The sequence below is a fragment of the Cherax quadricarinatus genome, chromosome 31, assembly GCF_038502225.1.
Source record: "Cherax quadricarinatus isolate ZL_2023a chromosome 31, ASM3850222v1, whole genome shotgun sequence".
Lineage (NCBI taxonomy): Eukaryota > Metazoa > Arthropoda > Malacostraca > Decapoda > Parastacidae > Cherax > Cherax quadricarinatus.
The window spans coordinates 33,369,913-33,395,470 of record NC_091322.1 but is presented as its reverse complement, the minus strand read 5'-3'; the positions used below and the strand labels follow the sequence as shown (position 1 = coordinate 33,395,470).

Genomic DNA, 25,558 nt, shown 5'->3' with positions numbered 1-25,558 from the left:
AGGTAGATCATGGTACTGAATATATCGTGTGTATGGACTTCAGTAAAGCTTTCGACAAAGTTCCACATCAGAGGCTACTGAGGAAACGTAAGGCACACTGAACAGGAGAAATTTTTTCCTGGATAGAGGCATGGTTGACAAATAGGCAGCAGTGAGTTTGCATAAATGGGGAGAAATCAGAATGGGGGCACGTCACAGGCGGTATTCCATAGGGGTCAGTGTTGGGCCCCTTGTTGATCACAATTTACATAAACGACATAGATGAGGGAATAAATAGCGACATAAGCAAATCTGCTGATGACACCAAAATAGGCCATCCAATTCATTCTAATGAGGACATTAGAGCACTCCACGATGATTTGAATAGACTGATGCAATGGTAGGAGAAGTGGCAGATGCAGTTTAATATAGACAAATAAAAAGTTCTAAATGTTGGAAAGGATAATAACCATGCCACATACTATAAACTAAATAATGTAGATCTTAATATTACTGATTGCAAAAAGGATTTAGGAGTTCTGGTTAGCAGTAACCTGAAACCAAGACAACAGTGCATAAGCATTCGAAATAAAGCTAACAGAATCCTTGGCTTCATATCAAGATGCATAAATAATAGAAATCCTCAGGTTGTTCAACTATATATCCTTGGTTAGGCCTCATTTAGATTATGCTGCACAGTTCTGGTCACTGTATTACAGAATGGACATAAATGCACTGGAAAACATACAGAGGAGGATGACAAAGATGATCCCATGTATCAATCTTCCCTATGAGCATAGGCTGAGGGCCCTGAATCTGCACTCTCTAGAAAGGCATAGAATTAGGGGGGATATGACTGAGGTGTATAAATGAAAAACAGGAATGAATAAAGGGGATGTAAATAGCGTGCTAAAAATATCTAGCCTAGACAGGACTCGCAGCAACGGTTTTAAACCGGAAAAATTCAGATTCAGGAAGGATATAGGAAAGCACTGGTTTGGTAATAGAGTTGTCTTAACTTCCATAATGGTACTCCCGAGTACCATTACAGAAGTTAAGACGTTGTGTAGTTTTAAAAATAGGTTAGATAAATACGAATGGGTGTGGGTGGGTGTGAGGTGGACCTGACTAGCTGGTGCTACTGGGTCAGATGCCGTGCTCCTTCCTTAAGTGGAGGTGACCTAACTGGGTGGGCCATTGGTCTAAGCTGGGGGTTGACATGGATGAACCTGCCCCACATGGGCCAGTAGGCCTGCTGCTTTTTTATTTCCCTAATATCAACTCTACGGCTTATTTATCAACATTCATCTACAATATGACATAATAAACAATATAAATAACAAAGAAACCTGATATATACTCTAGAATGAATAAAATATATGAATGTCATTATTTGACAGGTGGAGGCAGCCATAACCACTCCTACATTGTTGTGGTATTCACTGCCATCTAGTGACGGCCTTTCAAAACTGTCTATTATAATTATTATTATTATGGTATGTACATTATTATTATACATGTATTATTATATGTATTATAATTTTTTTTTTTTCAACAAACCGGCCGTATTCCAACTGAGGCAGGGTGGCCCAAAAAGAAAAACAAAAGTTTCTCTTTTTAAATTTAGTAATTTATACAGGAGAAGGGGTTACTAGCCCCATGCTCCCGGCAGTTTAGTCACCCCTTACAACATGCATGGCTTACGGAGGAAGAATTCTGTTCCACTTTCCCATGGAGATAAGAGGAAATAAACAAGAACAAGAAAAAAATAGAAGAAAATCCAGAGGGGTGTGTGTGTGTATATATATATATATATGCTTGTACATGTATGTGTAGTGTGACCTAAGTGTAACTAGAACTAGCAAGACGTACCTGAAATCTTGCATGTTTACGAGACAGAAAAAAGGACACCAGCAATCCTACCATTATGTAAAACAATTACAAGCTTTCGTTTTACACTCACTTGGCAGAACGGTAGTACCTCCCTGGGCGGTTGCTGTCTACCAACCTACTACCTAGTATTTATATATACATTTTTTTTTTTTTTCAACAAACTGGCCGTATCCTACCAAGGCAGGGTGGCCCAAAAAGAAAACCCAAAGTTTCTCTTTTTAAATTTAATATTATACAGGAGAAGGGGTTACTAGGCCCTTGCTCCCGGCATTTTAGTCGCCTCTTACAACACGCATGGCTTACGGAGGAAGAATTCTGTTCCACTTCCCCAATGGAGATAAGAGGAAATAAATAAGAAGAAGAACTAGAAAGAAAATAGAAGAAAACCCAGAGGGCTGTGTATATATATGCTTGTACATGTATGTGTAGTGTGACCTAAGTGTAAGTAGAAGTACCTGAAATCTTGCATGTTTATGAGACAAAAAAGGACACCAGCAATCCTACCATCATGTAAAACAATTACAGGCTTTCGTTTTACACTCGCTTGGCAGGACGGTAGTACCTCACTGGGTACACACACACATACAGTGCACTCATTACTTACCTTAAAATATTTATAGTCTTAATCTAGGGTGAGACAAGTAGTATTTATTGTAAGAAATCAAGTGTGGTATGTATGGTAGTCAGCTAGGCTACCATACCAGGCCACCCCACCCACACATACAATTCTATGATATTTAAGCATCCCAGAGCGATAAAATGTATATACAGTTCACTCATTACTTACCTTAAAATATTTATAGTCTTAATCTAGGGTGAGATGAGTAGTATTTATTGTAAAAAATCAAGTGTGGTATGTATGGTAGTCAGCCGGGGTACCATACAAGGCCAACCCACCTACACATAATATTCTATTACATTTAAGCATCCCAGAGCGATAAAATGTATATACAGTTCACTCATTACTTACCTTAAAATATTTGTAGTCTTAATGTAGGGTCAGGAGTAAGTAAATGAGATAAAACAAATAAATGAGAGAAAGAATGAGTGCATGAGAGAGTACAGGCGCAGAGTTATGTAAACAAACCAGGCGAAGGTAAGTTTTGTAAACAAAGTGTACACGTCTGGTTTGTGTACAAGTTACATTGTGTACAGGTTGTCTCTACATTGATACGGTAGAATAAATAAAGAAGAACACTCCCATTCTCACGTAACATCATTTTGAGAAGAAATGATGCTCTGAGTGAAGGCAATGGAAATAAGTCACTGACTTTTTTGGGTTATCCTAGGTTCTCTACACATATGTTATGTATGATAATCTATGTAACTGTATTTGTGTATACCTGAATAAACTTACTTACATACATACAAAAGGAATAATTTTCTACAGTTACCCCCAGTAACACATTTTCTCTTATGTTAGATTAGAGAAAATGTTATTCTTGGCATCACTTGTACAAGTTATCTGGCTACCACATCTCATATTTATGTTTATTTATTCTATTGTGGGGTGTATTTATCATCTTTTTATGTTATGTATCGTGTTTATTATATAATTTTGAAAAAATATCATGGATGGATTAATGAAAATGTGTATATTAACGTAATATACAACATTTAATGAGACTCGGTGATTATTATTATTATTATTATTATTATCATTTCTAATATGGCGTCACTTGTGCAAGTCGTCTGCTACCACATCTCATATTTATGTTTATTCTATTGTGGGGTGTATTTATCATCTTTTTATGTTATGTATCGTGTTTATTATATAATTCTGAAAAAATATAGATGGATTAATGAAAATGTGTATTTAACGTAATATACGACATTTAAATGAGACTCGATGATTATTATTATCATTACTAATATGACGTCTGGAGAGATAAGACACTCTTACTGCTTTTAATGTGTACCTGCATGCCAGTACAGTATGTAAGTTTATTTAAGTACAGGTATACATAAGTATAATTATCAGAGTATATATAAAATATGAAATAACTTTTAAAAACATTTGAAATTTTGGAGTTTCCAGACAAAATGGAGAGACTTAGTGCTTACTGAGCTCACGAAGAATGTAAACGAACAGGGTGGGGCGCGGTGACCGTATTAGAAAGTCAGGTGGGGGAGCCGTATAGCGAGTTTTGGTCATAATTTGAAATGACCGTATTAGCAGAACGCCGTAAAGTGAAACGCCGTAAAGCGGGGCCCTCCTGTACGTATTTTTATTATATTTATTAGTACATACTTATTCTTATAATAATTTATATTATATTACATATATTATATAATTATTATATTATACATTATTATTATTATTATTATTATTATATTATTATTATGAATGAAAAGAAGTTGGATGTCCTAGCCCTAAGCGAAACAAGTTTGGAGTGAGATTAACGAGTTGAGAAAGCCTAGGAAACAAATGGATTTGTCAGTTAAAAATAGGAGAGGAGAGTTATTAAATGAAGAGTTAGAGGTATCGGGAAGATAGAGGGAATATTTTGAGGAATTGTTAAATTTTGATGAAGATAGGGAAGCTGTGATTTTGTGTATAGGACAAGGAGGAATAACATCTTGTAGGAGTGAGGAAGAGCCAGTCGTGAGTGTGGGGGAAATTCATGAGGCAGTGGGTAGAATGAAAAGGGGTAAGGCAGCTGGGATTGATGGGATAAAGATAGAAATGTTAAAAGTAGGAGGGGATATAGTTTTGGAGTGGTTGGTGCTATTATTTAATAAATGTATGGAAGAGGGTAAGGTACTTAGGGATTGGCAGAGAGCATACATAGTTCTTTTGTATAAAGGCAAAAGGGATAAAAGAGTGCAAAAATTATAGGGGAATAAGTCTGTTGAGTGCTAGTAGTCCCTTTTTCTGTATGTATTACTAAATGTAAAAGGAGAAACTTTCGTTTTTTCTTTTGGGCCACCCCACCTCAGTGGAATACGGCTGGTGTGTCGAAAGAATGAAGTCTGTTGATTATACCTGGTACAGTGTATGTACAGTTATTACTGAAAGAATTAAGAGTAAGACGGAGAGTAAGATAGCAGATGAACAAGGAGGCTTTAGGAAAGGTAAGGGATGTGTAGACCGATGTGTAGACCAAGTGTTTACAGTGAAACATATAGGTCAGTGGTTCCCAAACTGGGGGTAAATTACCCCCTGGGGGTAATTTAACCATTTTTGGGGGGTTATGGAGGGGTGACAGAAAAAAAGTTATGAATTCTGAAAATCAAGAAAACAATGCAGTACCCGGTATGAGGATTATTGTTAACTTTGTCTTAGTATATAAAGTTGTAAAGTAAACCTATTATAAGTAAGTAATAAAGTTAAACCAAATAACAATAAACATCAAAAACTAATATACAGTATTAGAAAAGAAGAAATATATAGCTAAGTGTGTGGAAACCCAAAAGTATTTTGACAAGTATGCTTCAGGACAAAAGTCACTCAGTAGCCCAGATCGACCTGTCCAGTACGCGTCACTCACTTCCTGAGGCTGCCTCTATTTCACACTGTCAGTTTATCTGTGAGCATCAGCCGAGGTAGACATAAGCTGGTATGTATGTGTACTGCCCTGTGCAGTATATAGTTAGTATTTACCCACTGTTACTGTGAATTTGTAGCTATTATTAATTTTATATATAATGTATGTGTGGTTCTTACGTTTTCAATGGTTTTGCTAGGATTAGCAGAGTATGCGAGGCTGTATACGTTCACTGTAGTCTCGCGCTACACGGTGCTCTTGTGCTGACAAGCATGATACTTGCAGCCTGACAATTTTGAATGTATGCGTGTGTGCTTGCATCAGTGAACTTGTGTTAGCTGCCATGCGAGAAATTATGTACCTTGCGTTTTGCAGTGTATGCATGGATATTCTTCTTTTTTCTGCAGATTGAACACGAAAATGTCCAAAAAGTGCACCTACACTGACGCCTTTCTTTGCCATGGCTTTGAGAATTTAACTTCTGGTGGAGAGGATCGGCCACAATGTGTGGCATATCACAAAGTGTTGACAAATGAAAGCCTCAAGCCATCAAAACTCTCAGCTCACCTCCAGAAGTGCCATCCAAATCTTCAAAATAAGGATCAGGATTATTTTCAGCGCCAGGCTGTAGCACTGAAGAATATCCAGTTCAGCTCATCTGGAATTCAAGCCCAAAAGCTTCAAGCTGCGGTCGAAGCATCCTACTGTGTTGCATATAAAATTACCGATGTTCGCTGGTTGTCACGAGGCAAGGTTGTACGTCGAGTCATTGAGCTCCGAAAAGCTGTTCAGGAATTCCTGGAACAAAAAGGATCTCCTTTTGCTACCAAGTTCACCGATAAGGAGTGGCTTGCTCGACTTTGTTACTTGGCTGACATATTTGCGGAGCTGAACAGTGATAATCTGCAACTCCAGGGCCGAAACACGACTGTCATTGATGCCCATCACACTGTGACTGCATTTCTGGGGAAACTGAGACTCTGGATTCGGCGCTTGGAGAAAGGAGTGATCGCCCAGTTTCCCACCCTAGACCAGTTTGTTGAGGAGAATAGTCATGATACTGGATCACTTCTACAGACCATCAACAAAGAAATGAGCGACCATTTGAAGGGGCTTGAAACAAGCATGCATCACTACTTTCCAGAGAGTGACCAAGAAACAGCCACTCTTCAGTGGATCATTCATCCCTTCTCTGTACCTGATGATGCCATTCATGATGATGATTTCCCTGCAAAGGAGGAGTGGATCACAATGCGAGCCAATGAAGCCTTGAAAATCGAATTCCAAAACCAAAATGCAGATTCCTTTTGGATTTCACGACTACCTGACTCGCCAACTCTGTCCAAGAGAGCCTTGAAGTTGTTGGTATCATTCTCAACAACGTATCTGTGCGAGAAGGGCTTCTCAACTGTGCTGGATATGAAAACAAAAAAGAGGACTCGCTTGAATGTTGCAAACAATGCCAGGCTGGCACTTTCAACCACGAAGCCAAGAATTCCTAAACTAGCTTCAAGTATGCAACTTCATCCATCCCACTGATGTTCTTGACATCTTTGGTAATAGTCATTAGAGATGCACAATGTTCAAATACAATAAATAGAAGAAAATATCTCAAGTGTTTTAATTTAGCCATATATATCAATAACAACAACAGTTTGTGAAAGGGGTAACATGCTTTATGTGGCATGTTAAATTGGGTAACAAGCTGAAAAAGTTTGGGAACCACTGATATAGGTGAACAGTATTAAGATAAGGGTAAAGAGGTTTTTGTGGCATTTATGGATTTAGAAAAGGCATATGACAGGGTGGATAGGGGGTAATGTGGCAGATGCTGCAGGTGTATGGTATAGGAGGTAGGTTACTGAAAGCAGTGAAAAGTTTTTACGAGGATAGTGAGGCTCAGGTTAGAGTATGTAGGAGAGTGGGAGATTATTTCCCAGTAAAAGTAGGCCTTAGACAAGGATGTGTGATGTCACCGTGGTTGGTCAATATATTTATAGATGGGCTTGTAAGAGAAGTGAATGCCAGGGTCTTGGCAAGAGGTGTGGAGTTAAAAGATAAAGAATCAAACACAAAGTGGGAGTTGTCACAGTTGCTCTTTGCTGATGACATGGTGCTTTTGGGAGATTCTGAAGAGAAGTTTCAGAGGTTGGTGTATGAATTTGGAAGGGTATCTATAGGAATAAAATTAAAAGTGAATTTAGGAAAGAGTAAGGTTATAAGGATAGCAAGAAGATTAGGTGACGAAAGACTGGCTATCAGATTGGAGGGAGAGAATATGGAGGTGAATGTATTCAGATATTTAGGAGTGAACGTGTCAGCAGATGGGTCTATGAAGGATGAGGCGAATCACAGAACTGATGAGGGGAAAAGGGGCAAGTGGTGCACTTAGGAGTCTGTAGAGACGAAGAATTTTGTCTGTGGAAGCAAAAAGGGGAATGTATGAGAGTATAGTTGTACCAACACTCTTGTATGGGTGTGAAGCATGGGTGATGAATGTTGCAACGAGGAGAAGGCTGGAGGCAGTGGAGATGTCATGTCTGAGGGCAATGTGTGGTGTGAATATAATGCAGAGAATTCGTAGTTTGGAAATTAGGAGAAGGTGTGGGATTGACAAAACTATTATCCAGAGGGCTGAGGAGGGGATGTTGAGGTGGTTCGGACATGTAGAGAGAATGGAACAAAACAGAATGACTTCGAGAGTGTATAAGTCTGTAGTAGAGGGATTGCGGGGTAGGGGTCAGCCTATAAAGGGTTGGAGGGAGTGGGTAAAGGTTTTGTGTGCGAGGGGCTTGGACTTCCAGCAAGCGTGCATGAGCGTATTGGATAGGAGTGAATGGAGACAATTGGTTTTTAAATCTTGACGTGCTGTTGGAGTGTGAGCAAAGTAGTTTTATGAAAGGGATTCAGGGAAACCGGCAGGCCGGACTTGAGTCCTGGAGATGGGAAGTACAGTGTCTGCACTCTGAAGGAGGGGTGTTAATGTTGCAATTTTATAATTGTAGTGTAAAGCATCCCTCTGGCAAGAAAGATGTAGTGAATGATGATGATGAAAGTTTTTCTTTTTCTGGCCACCCTGCCTTGGTGGGAATCGGCCGATGTGTTAATAAAAAAAAATATTATTTATTAGTACATATGTATTCTTTTGCAACCACCCAGGGAGGTACTACCGTCCTGCCAAGTGAGTGTAAAATGAAGCCTGTGATTGTTTTACATGATGGTAGGATTGCTGATGTCTTTTGTCTGTCTCATAAATATGCAAGATTACAGGCATGTCTTGCTACTTCTACTTACACTTAGGTCACACTACACATACATGTACACATTTATTCATACACACTCATCTGAGTTTTCTTTGATTTTATCTTAATAGTTCTTGGTCTTATTAATTTTCCTTTTATATCCATGGGGAAGTGGAATAAGAATCTTTCCTCCGTAAGCCATGCGTGTTGTAAAAGTCAACTAAAATGCCGGGAACAATGGGCTAGTAACCCCTTTTCCTGTAAAGATTACTAAAAAGAATAAGAAGAAGAAAATTGTCAAAGTGGGAAGTCAATGTGCGTGGATGTTGTGCAGATGATAAGAAAGAGATGATTGTGGATGTTATGAATGAGAAGAAGCTGGATGTCCTGGCTTTAAGTGAAACAAAGCTGAAGGGGGTGGGAGAGTTTCAGTGGAGAGGAATAAATAGGATTAGGTCAGGGGTTTCAAATAGAGTTAGAGCTAAAGAAGGAGTAGCAATAATGTTGAAGGATAAGCTATGGCAGGAAAAGAGGGACTATAAATGTATTAATTCAAGGATTATGTGGAGTAAAATAAAGATTGGATGTGAAAAGTGGGTTATAATAAGCGTGTATGCACCTGGAGAAGAGAGAAGTGTAGAGGAGAGAGAGAGATTTTGGGAAATGTTGAGTGAATGCGTGGGGAGTTTTGAATCAAGTGTGAGAGTAATGGTGGTTGGGGATTTTAATGCTAAAGTGGGTAAAAATGTTATGGAGGGAGTAGTAGGTAAATTTGGGGTGCCAGGGGTAAATGTAAATGGGGAGCCTTTAATTGAGCTATGTGTAGAAAGAAATTTGGTAATAAGTAATACATATTTTATGAAAAAGAGGATAAATAAATATACAAGGTATGATGTAGCACATAATGAAAGTAGTTTATTAGATTATGTATTGGTGGATAAAAGGTTGATGGGTAGGCTCCAGGATGTACATGTTTATAGAGGGGCAACTGATATATCGGATCATTATTTAGTTGTAGCTACAGTTAGAGTAAGAGGTAGATGGGAAAAGAGGAAGGTGGCAACAACAAGTAAGAGGGAGGTGAAAGTGTATAAACTAAGGGAGGAGGAAGTTCGGGTGAGATATAAGCGACTATTGGCAGAAAGGTGGGCTAGTGCAAAGATGAGTAGTGGGGGGGTTGAAGAGGGTTGGAATAGTTTTAAAAATGCAGTATTAGAATGTGGGGCAGAAGTTTGTGGTTATAGGAGGGTGGGGGCAGGAGGAAAGAGGAGTGATTGGTGGAATGATGAAGTAAAGGGTGTGATAAAAGAGAAAAAGGTAGCTTATGAGAGGTTTTTACAAAGCAGAAGTGTTATAAGAAGAGCAGAGTATATGGAGAGTAAAAGAAAGGTAAAGAGAGTGGTGAGAGAGTGCAAAAGGAGAGCAGATGATAGAGTGGGAGAGGCACTGTCAAGAAATTTTAATGAAAATAAGAAAAAATTTTGGAGTGAGTTAAACAAGTTAAGAAAGCCTAGGGAAAATATGGATTTGTCAGTTAAAAACAGAGTAGGGGAGTTAGTAGATGGGGAGATGGAGGTATTGGGTAGATGGCGAGAAAATTTTGAGGAACTTTTAAATGTTAAGGAAGAAACAGAGGCAGTAATTTCATGCACTGGTCAGGGAGGTATACCATCTTTTAGGAGTGAAGAAGAGCAGAATGTAAGTGTGGGGGAGGTACGTGAGGCATTACGTAAAATGAAAGGGGGTAAAGCAGCTGGAACTGATGGGATCATGACAGAAATGTTAAAAGCAGGGGGGGATATAGTGTTGGAGTGGTTGGTACTTTTGTTTAATAAATGTATGAAAGAGGGGAAGGTACCTAGGGATTGGCAGAGAGCATGTATAGTCCCTTTATATAAAGGGAAAGGGGACAAAAGAGACTGTAAAAATTATAGAGGAATAAGCTTACTGAGTATACCAGGAAAAGTGTACGGTAGGGTTATAATTGAAAGAATTAGAGGTAAGACAGAATGTAGGATTGCGGATGAGCAAGGAGGTTTTAGAGTGGGTAGGGGATGTGTAGATCAGGTGTTTACATTGAAGCATATATGTGAACAGTATTTAGATAAAGATAGGGAAGTTTTTATTACATTTATGGATTTAGAAAAGGCATATGATAGAGTGGATAGAGGAGCAATGTGGCAGATGTTGCAAGTATATGGAATAGGTGGTAAGTTATTAAATGCTGTAAAGAGTTTTTATGAGGATAGTGAGGCTCAGGTTAGGGTGTGTAGAAGAGAGGGAGACTACTTCCCGGTAAAAGTAGGTCTTAGACAGGGATGTGTAATGTCACCATGGTTGTTTAATATATTTATAGATGGGGTTGTAAAGGAAGTAAATGCTAGGGTGTTTGGGAGAGGGGTGGGATTAAATTATGGGGAATCAAATTCAAAATGGGAATTGACACAGTTACTTTTTGCTGATGATACTGTGCTTATGGGAGATTCTAAAGAAAAATTGCAAAGGTTAGTGGATGAGTTTGGGAATGTGTGTAAAGGTAGAAAGTTGAAAGTGAACATAGAAAAGAGTAAGGTGATGAGGGTGTCAAATGATTTAGATAAAGAAAAATTGGATATCAAATTGGGGAGGAGGAGTATGGAAGAAGTGAATGTTTTCAGATACTTGGGAGTTGACGTGTCGGCGGATGGATTTATGAAGGATGAGGTTAATCATAGAATTGATGAGGGAAAAAAGGTGAGTGGTGCGTTGAGGTATATGTGGAGTCAAAAAACGTTATCTATGGAGGCAAAGAAGGGAATGTATGAAAGTATAGTAGTACCAACACTCTTATATGGGTGTGAAGCTTGGGTGGTAAATGCAGCAGCGAGGAGACGGTTGGAGGCAGCGGAGATGTCCTGTTTAAGGGCAATGTGTGGTGTAAATATTATGCAGAAAATTCGGAGTGTGGAAATTAGGAGAAGGTGTGGAGTTAATAAAAGTATTAGTCAGAGGGCAGAAGAGGGGTTGTTGAGGTGGTTTGGTCATTTAGAGAGAATGGATCACAGTAGAATGACATGGAAAGCATATAAATCTATAGGGGAAGGAAGGCGGGGTAGGGGTCGTCCTCGAAAGGGTTGGAGAGAGGGGGTAAAGGAGGTTTTGTGGGTAAGGGGCTTGGACTTCCAGCAAGCGTGCGTGAGCGTGTTAGATAGGAGTGAATGGAGACGAATGGTACTTGGGACCTGACGATCTGTTGGAGTGTGAGCAGGGTAATATTTAGTGAAGGGATTCAGGGAAACCGGTTATTTTCATATAGTCGGACTTGAGTCCTGGAAATGGGAAGTACAATGCCTGCACTTTAAAGGAGGGGTTTGGGATATTGGCAGTTTGGAGGGATATGTTGTGTATCTTTATATGTTTATGCTTCTAGACTGTTGTATTCTGAGCACCTCTGCAAAAACAGTGATAATGTGCGAGTGTGGTGAAAGTGTTGAATGATGATGAAAGTATTTTCTTTTTGGGGATTTTCTTTCTTTTTTGGGTCACCCTGCCTCGGTGGGAGACGGCCGACTTGTTGAAAAAAAAAAAAAAAAAAATGTATTCTTTTAATAATACTCTTGCTTACCATTCAGAATTTTTATTCACACAAAAAATAGAAGATTTGCTGTTATGCAGACTACTGTATTACTGTAATAATTGTATAAATAATGTCAACCCATTCATGACTGCGTATTGGAATGGCCAGTCGGACAGGTATTGGACATCATTTGTTTGCTCTTGAACATCGCCAAAGAATTGAACTTTTCTGCTATTTTGAGCTTAATTTCAAGGTACTTTTTGTCATGAAACCAATCAAAATCATATCTATTTCTGTAATACATCTTCCATTCTATCAAATGAGACCAAAAAAACGAGAATACAACCATAAAAACCATGCGAAAATATACTGCTAAGGGGAGGCTAATGGCAGAGAAGTGAAGTTCATTATTTATGGTCCAATTTCTTTCAATTTTGGTGTACGTTAAGAAGCATCTTTCCATCATACATTGCCCAAGTTTCAATAAGATAGTCCAACAAACAACCGAGATCCAATTCCCTAGAGCAAGAGCCCCTCACTAGTGTCAAGGAACCTCCCTCAAGGCCTGCTCGCATCTTGAAATTTCACACACATCTGGAAGCAAAAATTTGACCAAGCGACTGCTCATATCTTGAAAAACTTGCATGTTGGGGCACTCATAAGTAGAGGTTCCACTGTATTAATTCAGGGGGTCTGGACAATGAAAAGTTTAAGTAACTGCTATTCCAGCAGGTAATCTTCTGAACGAGCTTGTGCTTTGTAAGTTCATTTTGTTCAAGAGTTTCTAGTTTACTGCAGGCTAGAGGAGAATGACTGAAGTGGCTCACTATTTGTCAACAATTAGCAATGATGTCCTTTATTCCTCTCTGCTCAATCATAGATAACCAGTTGAAGTGTATGTACAATGATAGTATGAGTAAGTGATTTGAATAATCCTCACAGTACATGTGTAATATTAATTTTTTAAATTATTGGTTGGTATCAGCTTCTTTTTCATTGATACTAACACCATATATATGGCCGATATTGATATTTCAGCATACCTTTAATAATAATAATAATAATAATAATAATAATAATAATAGCTGTATTAATGATGCTAGAAATGGTTCTGCTCAACAGGTAAACCTCTGTATAGTACTTTGATAAATACAGTAGGGCCCTGCTTTACGGCGTTTCGCCTTATGGCATTCCACTAATATGGCGCTTTCAAATTATGACCAATATTTGCTATATGGCAAGTGGTCTTTCAAATACGGCACTCCCCACCCGGTTTGTTTACATTCTTCATGAGCACATCTATTATGTCTGGAAACTTTCCAAAATTTTAAGTGTTTTAAAGTTACTGCGTATTTTATACGTACTCTGATAATTATGCTTATGTGTACCTGTATCTAAATATACTTACACACTGTGCTGGCATGTGGGTACACATTAAAATCACTAGAGTCTCTACTCATGACGCCATAGTAATACTATGTAATAATAATCTCTCTTGGGTACATGAAATGTCTTATTTTACGTTAATAAAGACATTTCATTAATCCATCTATGATATTTTCTTCAAAATTATATAAGAAACACGTTACATAGCATATAAACATTATACATGCACCTACAGAATAAAATTGACAAATATGAGATTAGTTTACAAAGCGGCTCAGTAGGAGTGTCGGAAGAATTACGTTTTCTCTAGTCAAACACGGGGATAACTGTAGATAAATATTCCTTTCATATGCCTTCACTCTATATATAGCAATTCACGACCCTTGTGGGTTTAGTGCTTCTTATGATTATAATAACTTGTAACAACAACTTGTTGTTACAAGTTGTTGTTACAAGTTGTTGTTACAAGTTGTTACAAGTTGTTGTTACAAGTTGTTGTTACAACTTGTAACAACAACTTGTAATAACTTGTAATAACTTGTAACAACAACTTGTAATAACTTGTAATAACTTGTAACAACAACTTGTAATAACAACTTGTAATAACTTGTAATAACTTGTAATAACTTGTAACAACTTGTAACAACAACAACTTGTAACAACAACTTGTAATAACTTGTAATAACTTGTAATAACTTGTAATAACAACTTGTAATAACAACTTGTAATAACAACTTGTAATAACTTGTAATAACTTGTAATAACTTGTAATAACTTGTAATAACAACTTGTAATAACTTGTAATAACTTGTAATAACTTGTAATAACTTGTAATAACTTGTAATAACTTGTAATAATAACTTGTAATAACAACTTGTAATAACAACTTGTAATAACAACTTGTAATAACAACTTGTAATAACAACTTGTAATAACAACTTGTAATAACAACTTGTAATAACAACTTGTAATAACAACTTGTAATTGTAATAACAACTTGTAATAACAACTTGTAATAACAACTTGTAATAACAACTTGTAATAACAACTTGTAATAACAACTTGTAATAACAACTTGTAATAACAACTTGTAATAACAACTTGTAATAACAACTTGTAATAACAACTTGTAATAACAACTTGTAATAACAACTTGTAATAACAACTTGTAATAACAACTTGTAATAACAACTTGTAATAACAACTTGTAATAACAACTTGTAATAATAACAACTTGTAATAACAACTTGTAATAACAACTTGTAATAACAACTTGTAATAACAACTTGTAATAACAACTTGTAATAACAACTTGTAATAACAACTTGTAATAACAACTTGTAATAACAACTTGTAATAACAACTTGTAATAACAACTTGTAATAACAACTTGTAATAACAACTTGTAATAACAACTTGTAATAACAACTTGTAATAACAACTTGTAATAACAACTTGTAATAACAACTTGTAATAACAACTTGTAATAACAACTTGTAATAACAACTTGTAATAACAACTTGTAATAACAACTTGTAATAACAACTTGTAATAACAACTTGTAATAACAACTTGTAATAACAACTTGTAACAACTTGTAATAACAACTTGTAATAACAACTTGTAATAACAACTTGTAATAACAACTTGTAATAACAACTTGTAATAACAACTTGTAATAACAACTTGTAATAACAACTTGTAATAACAACTTGTAATAACAACTTGTAATAACAACTTGTAATAACAACTTGTAATAACAACTTGTAATAACAACTTGTAATAACAACTTGTAATAACAACTTGTAATAACAACTTGTAATAACAACTTGTAATAACAACTTGTAATAACAACTTGTAATAACAACTTGTAATAACAACTTGTAATAACAACTTGTAATAACAACTTGTAATAACAACTTGTAATAACAACTTGTAATAACAACTTGTAATAACAACTTGTAATAACAACTTGTAATAACAACTTGTAATAACAACTTGTAATAACAACTTGTAATAACAACTTGTAATAACAACTTGTAATAACAACTTGTAATAACAACTTGTAATAACAACTTGTAATAACAACTTGTAATAACAACTTGTAATAACAACTTGTAATAACAACTTGTAATAACAACTTGTAATAACAACTTGTAATAACAACTTGTAATAACAACTTGTAATAACAACTTGTAATAACAACTTGTAATAACAACTTGTAATAACAACTTGTAATAACAACTTGTAATAACAACTTGTAATAACAACTTGTAATAACAACTTGTAATAACAACTTGTAATAACAACTTGTAATAACAACTTGTAATAACAACTTGTAATAACAACTTGTAATAACAACTTGTAATAACAACTTGTAATAACAACTTGTAATAACAACTTGTAATAACAACTTGTAATAACTTGTAATAACAACTTGTAATAACAACTTGTAATAACAACTTGTAATAACAACTTGTAATAACAACTTGTAATAACAACTTGTAATAACAACTTGTAATAACAACTTGTAATAACAACTTGTAATAACAACTTGTAATAACAACTTGTAATAACAACTTGTAATAACAACTTGTAATAACAACTTGTAATAACAACTTGTAATAACTTGTAATAACTTGTAATAACTTGTAATAACTTGTAATAACTTGTAATAACTTGTAATAACTTGTAATAACTTGTAATAACTTGTAATAACTTGTAATAACTTGTAATAACTTGTAATAACTTGTAATAACTTGTAATAACTTGTAATAACTTGTAATAACTTGTAATAACTTGTAAAACTTGTAATAATAACTTGTAATAATAACTTGTAATAATAACTTGTAATAATAACTTGTAATAATTGTAATAACTTGTAATAATTGTAACTTGTAATAATTGTAACTTGTAATAATAACTTGTAATAATAACTTGTAATAATAACTTGTAATAATAACTTGTAATAATAACTTGTAATAATAACTTGTAATAATAACTTGTAATAATAACTTGTAATAATAACTTGTAATAATAACTTGTAATAATAACTTGTAATAATAACTTGTAATAATAACTTGTAATAATAACTTGTAATAATAACTTGTAATAATTTTTCAAAGCATCATTCCTTCTAAAAATTACATGAGAATGGAAGTGTTGGTCTTTATTTATTCTACTGTACCACTGTGGAGACAACTTGTACACAATGTAAGGTGTTTGTATGAATGTTTATGAACCACAACCAGACCCATCGTCTGTTTGTTTACATAGTGGGTGGGGGTAGACAGGGTGGCTCCCCTACACTACCCTACCTACCACCACTTTCTACAAATAAATACTTTTCACCTCTCACCCTACAGTGAGACTACAAATATCTTTAGGTAAGTAAAGAGTGTACTGTATATGCATTTTATCACTCTATTTAAGCATCGTCGTAGCATATCGTGTGTGAGTGGGGGTGGCCAGGAGGGCTACCACACCTAACTTCTTATAGTAAATGCTACTCACCTTCTGCCCTACATTAACCCTTTCAGGGTCCCCAGGCCCTCTCTGCGACTTATTCTCAGGATCCCCAAATTTAAAAAAAAAAAAATTTTTTTTCTTATGAAAAGATAGATAATCTTTTCCCAATCATAATGACACCAAAAGTATGAAATTTGATGGAAAACTTACGGAATTATGCTCTCGCGAAGTTAACGGTCTCGACAATGTTGACACATCGGCGATTTTGCCCACTTTGAGCCCTGTTTTCAGCCAATTCCAGTGTACTAGTCAACAAAAATCATAACTATTTCGCTAGAACTCAGTTTTTTTCTATCGAATGAGTACAAAAACCACCCATTTACTGATTTCAACTATCCAATAAAGTGATAAGAATTTAGCAATTTTGCCAATTTCACACAAATTTCAGAAGATGCCAATTTCCAAATAGGGTCCAGAATAAACAAGACAGACATTCCTGGCACTAAAATAAGTTCTCTGTTTGTTAGTCACATACCAGGCCCCTCTTATATGTCTTTGGCTTTCCACTTTGAATTTTTATTCTTACAAAAAATAGAAGATTTACTGTTATGCAGACTACTGCATTAGTGTAGAGATGGTATAAACAATATCAGTGCACTTGTGAAAGAATATTAGACTCCAAAGTTGACGTATATTGGACGCTTGGCATGATTTGTTTACTTTTGAACTTTGGTAAAAATCTAACATTTCTGCTACTTTGAGCTCAATTTCAAGGTACTTTTCATTGTAAAACCAATCAAAATCATCTCAATTTCTGTAAAATGTCTTCCATTCTATAAAATGAGACCAGGAAAATTAGAATACAACAATAAATACCATATTAAAATACAGTGCAAAGTTGCTGTTTTAATCCAAAAACACAGTCAGTTTTTTTTCCCTCATTACGCACTGTGTACTGCAGGATTTTTTTTTATACTGCACACACTGACCACAGACCCATTCTTTCATATGTAGGCCTACCAGCTTTCTCTCGCTAGATTTGAGGGCGCTAGAATTTAGGCATACTAGTACGTCAAAAACCCTGGGGGGTAAGCCGTACTAGTATGGCCGAAACCCTGAAAGGGTTAAGACTATGAATATTTTGAGGTAAATAATGAGTATACTGTGTGTATTTTACTTTTTATTGTTTTTAATGCCTAAGTTCTATTGCTAACTTAATATATGTTAGTGTAAACTTGTCATCTGGCATTTATATACATTTATAAGTGGAAGAAAATGGTGTTCTGCTTTCCGGCAAAGTCTGCTTTCCGGCAGAAGCCTGGAACCTAACTTGCCACATAAGTGGGGCCCTACTGTATATAAAGTCTTATTTTTAACTGATGGCCGAGTTAAATAAATTACAAACGTGCACACCAAAAAAAATAAAAAGAAAAAGTACATGTTGGAGAACCACTTGAATACTATTTACTAACCCTAAAATTCCTGGAAGTCTAATTAAAAATGAAACTCGAGTACTGTACTTACGTTCGTCAGAGGAATGTTCACAGTCCTTGGCAATATGACCAACGCCATCACAGCGATAACAGTGATCCTCCTCTTCCTTGCAGTCACGAGCAAAGTGACCTGGACGGTTGCACTTGTAGCACTTCTCTAAGGAGTAGAAATCTGAAGTCACAAGTGTGACCAAGTTAAGAATTAATAAAGGAATACCGCACTGCCTGAAAAAAAATACTATGACTGAACAAATTTATCAATGCTAGAATCAAATGAGTGAATCCAAAATGTGTAGAGTTGATAATGCTGAAGAAAAGACACACAAATGGGAAACCATTTCATTTTTTATTTTAATTATTTTGTTGTCAGGGCTTTACCAAGTCACACAAAAGATACAAAAGACACTGGTGTATATACATTATACTACTAGGAGCAGAAGGTGAACTCATGGGTACATGGAGGTATGCAGTATCTACAATAATAATAATAATAATAATAATAAAATAGTAATAAATATTAAAATAAAATAATAATAATAATAATACAGTAGTAATATAGTAGTACAGTGGAATCTCGGTACTCGAACTTAATTTGTTCCAGAAGGATGTTCGGGTGCCGATCTGTTTGAGTACCGTACAAATTTTTCCCCAACCAATTTTCTGTTTGGTTAGCTGTTATCACTAATCTTCTTAGGTCCCACAGTGACTTATTTATACAAATAACAAACACCAAAAAATGCAAAGAAACACAAAATAGTTTACAGAGAAGTTCTGGCAGGTTGTGTTTGTTTGGTTGAGTGCCGAGCAAACCGTCAACTACTGAGCAATATTTTTACCGAATAAAGCGTTCGAATACCGAACTGTTCGAGTATAGAGGTTCCACTGTAACAGTACAGAAATATTAGTAATATAGTAGTAATAGTGGTACAGCAATAATACAGTAATAGTAGTAGTAGTATAATAGTATAGTAGTAGTAGTATAATAGTATAGTAGTAGTAGTATAATAGTATAGTAGTAGTATAATAGTATATAGTAGTATAATAGTATAGTAGTAGTAGTATAGTAGTAGTATAATAGTAGTAGTATAATAGTAGTAGTATAATAGTAGTATAATAGTAGTAGTATAATAGTAGTAGTATAATAGTAGTAGTATAATAGTAGTAGTATAATAGTAGTAGTATAATAGTATAGTAGTAGTATAATATTACAGTAGTAGTATAATATTATTATAGTATTATTATAGTAGTAGAATTAGTACTGCAGTAGTAGTAGTAAGAGGCCCAAAATTGCTCAACTGCCTCCCAGCATACATAAGGGGGACTACCAATAAACCCCTGGCTGTCTTCAAGAGGGAGCTGGACAGATATCTAAAGTCAGTCCCTGACCAGCCAGGTTGTGGTTCATACAATGGATTGTGTGCAGCCAGCAGTAACAGCCTGGCTGATCAAGCCCTGATCCACCATGTGACCTGGTCACAGACCAGTCTACAGGGGTGTGACCCCCCCAGAACCCTTTCCATGTAGTGATGGTGGTAGTACATATAATGGTGGTAGAATTATAGTAGTGCAGTATAGTAGTAGTAGTTATATAGTAGTAGTAGTTATATAGTAGTAGATGGTAGTAAAGTAGTAGCAGTAGTAGTATAGCAGTATAGTAATAGTAATATAGTAGTACAATAGTAGTAGTATAGTAGTACAATAATAGTTGTATAGTTGTCAGCATAGTTGCTGATCCCCTGTATAAGTTGTGTAGCACATCTGAGTATTATAGTACCATCTAAATGTATTATATAGACGACCCATTGCTAGACTTAGCAGCTAGCGTGTGAAGTCACAGTGCTGTTTGTGGGTGGGAGTCACCCTGTCCCTCCCTCAGTTCACGAATAGACTTACAGGCTACAACAGGCTAGGCTGGGCTCCTCTCACAATTTTGCTAATATAAGTGTATACAACCCAACAAGTGTGTTTATCTCCAACCATCATATCTCCACGGAACCCTCCCAACATAGTACAGTGGACCCTCGACCAACGATGGCATCGTCTAACATTAAATCCGACTAGCGATACATTTTAACGCAAAAATTTTGCCTCAACTAGCGCTAAAAAACTCGACCAGCACAATTCGTTCCATCTGAGACGCGTCCACTGGTGGCCAGTGTTTACAAGCCAGCCAGCCACCGCAGTCCCAAACATACAATCGGAACATTTCATATTATCACAGCGTTTTTAGTGATTGCACCTGCAAAATAAGTCACCATGGGCCCCAAGAAAGCTTCTAGTGCCAACCCTACAGCAAAAAGGGTGAGAATTACTATGGATATGAAGAAAGAGATCATTGCTAAGTATGAAAGTGGAGTGTGTGTCTCCGAGCTGGCCAGGTTGTACACAAAACCCCAATCGACCATCGCTACTATTGTGGCCAAGAAAACGGCAATCAAGGAAGCTGTTCTTGCCGAAGGTGCAACTTTGTTTTAGAAACAAAGATCACAAGTGATAGAAGATGTTGAGAGACTGTTATTGGGGTGGATAAACAAAAAACAGATAGCAGGAGATAGCATCTCTCAAGCAATCATGTGAAAAGGCTAGGAAGTTGCACGAGGATTTAATTAGAAAAATGCCTGCAACTAGTGGTGATGTGAGTGAATTTAAGGCCAGCAAAGGTTGGTTTGAGAGATTTAAGAATCGTAGTGGCATACATAGTGTGATAAGGCATGGTGAGGCTGCCAGTTTGGACCAAAAAGCAGCTGAAAAATATGTGCAGGAATTCAAGGAGTACATAGACAGTGAAGAATTGAAACCTGAACAAGTGTTTAATTGTGACACTGACAATGTTGTGAAACACTTTAGGAATGTCATGAAGGAATGGGAGGTACAGGCCTCTATGGACAGATGTTGTGCGACAGAGGTCTAGTGACTCAAGCTGGTCCTAGTGGCATTAAAAGAAGAAGGGAAGTAACCCCGGAAAAGGACTTGCCACCAAGTCCTAATGGAAGGGGATTCCCCTTCTAAACACTAACACCATCCACAGTCTCCCCTCCTCCCACCCCATCAATCATCACCAGATCTTCAATAAAGGTAAGTGTCATGTAATTGTACATGTCTTCTTCAGTTTGTATTAAAATTAATATTTCATGTGGTAAAAAAAATTTTTCAATACATTTGGGTGTCTTGCACGGATTAATTTGATTTCCATTATTTCTTAGGGGGAAAATTAACTCAACTAACGATAATTTCGATTAACGATGAGCTCTCAGGAATGGATTAATATCGTTGGTCGAGGGTCCACTGTAGTACAGTAATAGTGGTATAGTAGTACAATGGTAGTTGTAGTAGTATAGTACAGTAGTAGTAGTATAGCAGTACAGCAGCAGCAGTAGTAGTAGTATAGTAGTGGTACAATAGCAGTAGTAGTAGTGGTACAGTAGTATAGTAATAGTATAGTAGTAGCAGTATAGTAATAGTATAGTAACAGTAGTATAGTAATAGTATAGTAGTAGTATAGTAGTAGTAGTAGTATAGTAGTAGTAGTAGCATAGTAGTAGTAGTAGCATAGTAGTAGTAGTAGCATAGTAGTAGTAGTAGTAGCATAGTAGTAGTAGTAGTAGTAGCATAGTAGTAGTAGTAGTAGTAGCATAGTAGTAGTAGTAGTAGTTAGTAGTAGTAGTAGTAGTAGTAGTAGCATAGTAGTAGTAGTAGTAGCATAGTAGTAGTAGTAGTAGTAGTAGCATAGCAGTAGTAGTAGTAGTAGTAGCATAGTAGTAGTAGTAGTAGTAGTAGTAGCATAGTAGTAGTAGTAGTAGTAGTAGTAGTAGCATAGTAGTAGTAGTAGTAGTATTAGTAGCATAGTAGTAGTAGTAGTAGTATTAGTAGCATAGTAGTAGTAGTATAGTAGTAGTAGTAGTAGTAGCATAGTAGTAGTAGTAGCATAGTAGTAGTAGTAGTAGCATAGTAGTAGTAGTAGTAGTAGTAGCATAGTAGTAGTAATAGCATAGTAGCAGCAGTAAAATTTTGTTGATTGTTTTTCTTTTGTTTTGGTTTTCATTGTCTGTTGATTTTTGTTGATTATAATTTTTGGCTGTTTTTGTAGTAGTCTCAGTAGCAGTAATGGCTTTTGGCTTTTGGCTGGCGGCGGCTGCTGCTGCTGCTGCGGCTGCGGCAGCGGCTGCTGCGGCTGCGGCTGCTGCTGCAGCAGCAGCAGCAGCAGTGTCAGTAACAGTGGCAATGGGGATAAATTATTCAAGTGGATGAATGAAGAAGCAGGTAACTCCATCCTCTAAAAAGTCCATAAGGAGATCATACAGTAACAAAAATAAAAAAAGCGTTACACTAGGCCTACTTGCCTCTACTAGGTAAACAAAGGAGAAAAGATCAGTACAGGAAAAGTGAAGGAAAAACAGAAGACAGGCCAAGAGAAAAGGGTGAGAAGGCAAAGGTCAGGCCAGGTCAAGTCAAATCAAGTGTCCTGAAGATAAGAGTACAGTGGAACCTTGACTTACGAGTGTCCCAACGTACGAGTTTTTTGAGATACGAGCCATCGATTGGTAGATTTTTTGCTCCGAGTTAAGAGCCAGCTCCCCCCCCCCCACTTCCTACTCAACCCAAAACCCGGACACCTCTCTTGTTTATCTACGATTTCATGCTTTAATTCCATGGAAATCATCCTCTTTTTCTTATCAGCATTATCCTTTACACTTACTTTCTTAGGACCCATGCTTAGAAAAGAAATTTGGCCAAATGACTGTCAAAAATGTAAGCAAGCAGGAGAGAACTGCTCCCACAGCTAGGTAAACAGTACACTGAGTAGACTTAACATAGAACATAAGAAAGGAGGAACACTGCAGCAGGCCTGATGGCCCATACTAGGCAGGTCCTTTACAATTCATCCCACTAACAAAACATTTGCCCAACCCAATTTTCAATGCTACCCAAGAAATAAGCTCTTATGTGCAAGTCCCACTCAAATCCAACCCTTTGTTCTGAAGCTCTTGTAATAATTGTTTTTATTTTTTTATTAACACACTGGATGATTCCCACCAAGGCAGGGTGGCCCGAAAAAGAAAAACTTTCACCATCATTCACTCCATCACTGTCTTGCCAGAAGGGTGCTTTACACTACAGTTTTTAAACTGCAACATTAACACCCCTCCTTCAGAGTGCAGGCACTGTACTTCCCATCTCCAGGACTCAAGTCCGGCCTGCCGGTTTCCCTGAATCCCTTCATAAATGTTACTTTGCTCACACTCCAACAGCATGTCAAGTATTAAAAACCATTTGTCTCCATTCACTCCTATCAAACACGCTCACGCATGCCCGCTGGAAGTCCAAGCCTCTCGCACACAAAACCTCCTTTATCCCCTCCCTCCAACCTTTCCTAGGCCGACCCCCTACCCTGCCTTCCTTCCAATACAGACTGATACACTCTTGAAGTCATTCTGTTTCGCTCCATTCTCTCTACATGTCCGAACCACCTCAACAACCCTTCCTCAGCCCTCTGGACAACAGTTTTGGTAATCCCGCACCTCCTAACTTCCAAACTACGAATTCTCTGCATTATATTCACACCACACATTGCCCTTAGACATGACATCTCCACTGCCTCCAGCTTTCCCCTCGCTGCAATATTCATCACCCACGCTTCACACCCATATAAGAGCATTGGTAAAACTATACTCTCATACATTCCCCTCTCTGCCTCCAAGGACAAAGTTCTTTGTCTCCACAGACTCCTAAGTGCACCGCTCACCCTTTTCCCCTCATCAATTCTATGATTCACCTCATCTTTCGTAGACCCATCCGTTGACACGTCCACTCCCAAATATCTGAATACATTAACCTCCTCCATACTCTCTCCCTCCAATCTGATATCCAATCTTTCATCACCTAATCTTTTTATCCTCATAACCTTACTCTTTCCTGTATTCACTTTTAATTTTCTGCTTTTGTATACCCTACCAAATTCATCCACCAACCTCTGCAACTTCTCTTCTTCAGAATCTCCCAAGAGCACAGTGTCATCAGCAAAGAGCAACTGTGACAACTCCCACTTTATGTGTGATTCTTTATCTTTTAACTCCACGCCTCTTGCCAAGATCCTCTCATTTACTTCTCTTACAACCCCATCTATAAATATATTAAACAACCACGGTGACATCACACATCCTTGTCTAAGGCCTACTTTTACTGGGAAATAATCTCCCTCTTTCCTACATACTCTAACTTGAGCCTCACTATCCTCGTAAAAACTCTTCACTGCTTTCAGTAACCTACCTCCTACACCATACACCTGCAACATCTGCCACATTGCCCCCCTATCCACCATGTCATACGCCTTTTCCAAGTCCATAAATGCCACAAAAACCTCTTTAGCCTTATCTAAATACTGTTCACTTATATGTTTTGCTGTAAACACCCTACCTTTCCTAAAGCCTCCTTGTTCATCTGCTATCCTATTCTCCGTCATACTCTTAATTCTTTCAATAATAACTCTACCATACACTTTACCAGGTATACTCAACAGACTTATCCCCCTATAATTTTTGCACTCTTTGTCCCCTTTGCCTTTATACAAAGGAACTATGCATGTTCTCTGCCAATCCCTAGGTACCTTACCCTCTTCCATACATTTATTAAATAATTGCACCAACCACTCCAAAACTATATCCCCACCTGCTTTTAACATTTCTATCTTTATCCCATCAATCCCGGCTGCCTTACCCCCTTTCATTTTACCTATTGCCTCACGAACTTCCCCCACACTCACAACTGGCTCTTCCTCACTCCTACAAGATGTTATTCCTCCTTGCCCTATACACGAAATCACAGCTTCCCTATCTTCATCAACATTTAACAATTCCTCAAAATATTCCCTCCATCTTCCCAATACCTCTAACTCTCCATTTAATAACTCTCCTCTCCTATTTTTAACTGACAAATCCATTTGTTCTCTATGCTTCCTAAACTTGTTAATCTCACTCCAAAACTTTTTCTTATTTTCAACAAAATTTGTTGATAACATCTCACCCACTCTCTCATTTGCTCTCTTTTTACATTGCT

The 25,558-nt window shown here is 36.9% G+C and overlaps 1 protein-coding gene across 1 annotated transcript in view; it reads right to left on the bottom strand.

Moving 5' to 3' along the window:
• The window catches only part of LOC128696442 (zinc finger CCHC domain-containing protein 7), a 277,915-nt gene that overhangs the window by 200,939 nt on the left and 51,418 nt on the right, over positions 1–25,558 (bottom strand). Inside the window, exon 3 of the mRNA XM_070090407.1 lies at positions 18,537–18,677. Coding sequence (XP_069946508.1) covers positions 18,537–18,677 — 141 coding nt within the window. The remainder of the gene's footprint in view (positions 1–18,536; positions 18,678–25,558) is intronic.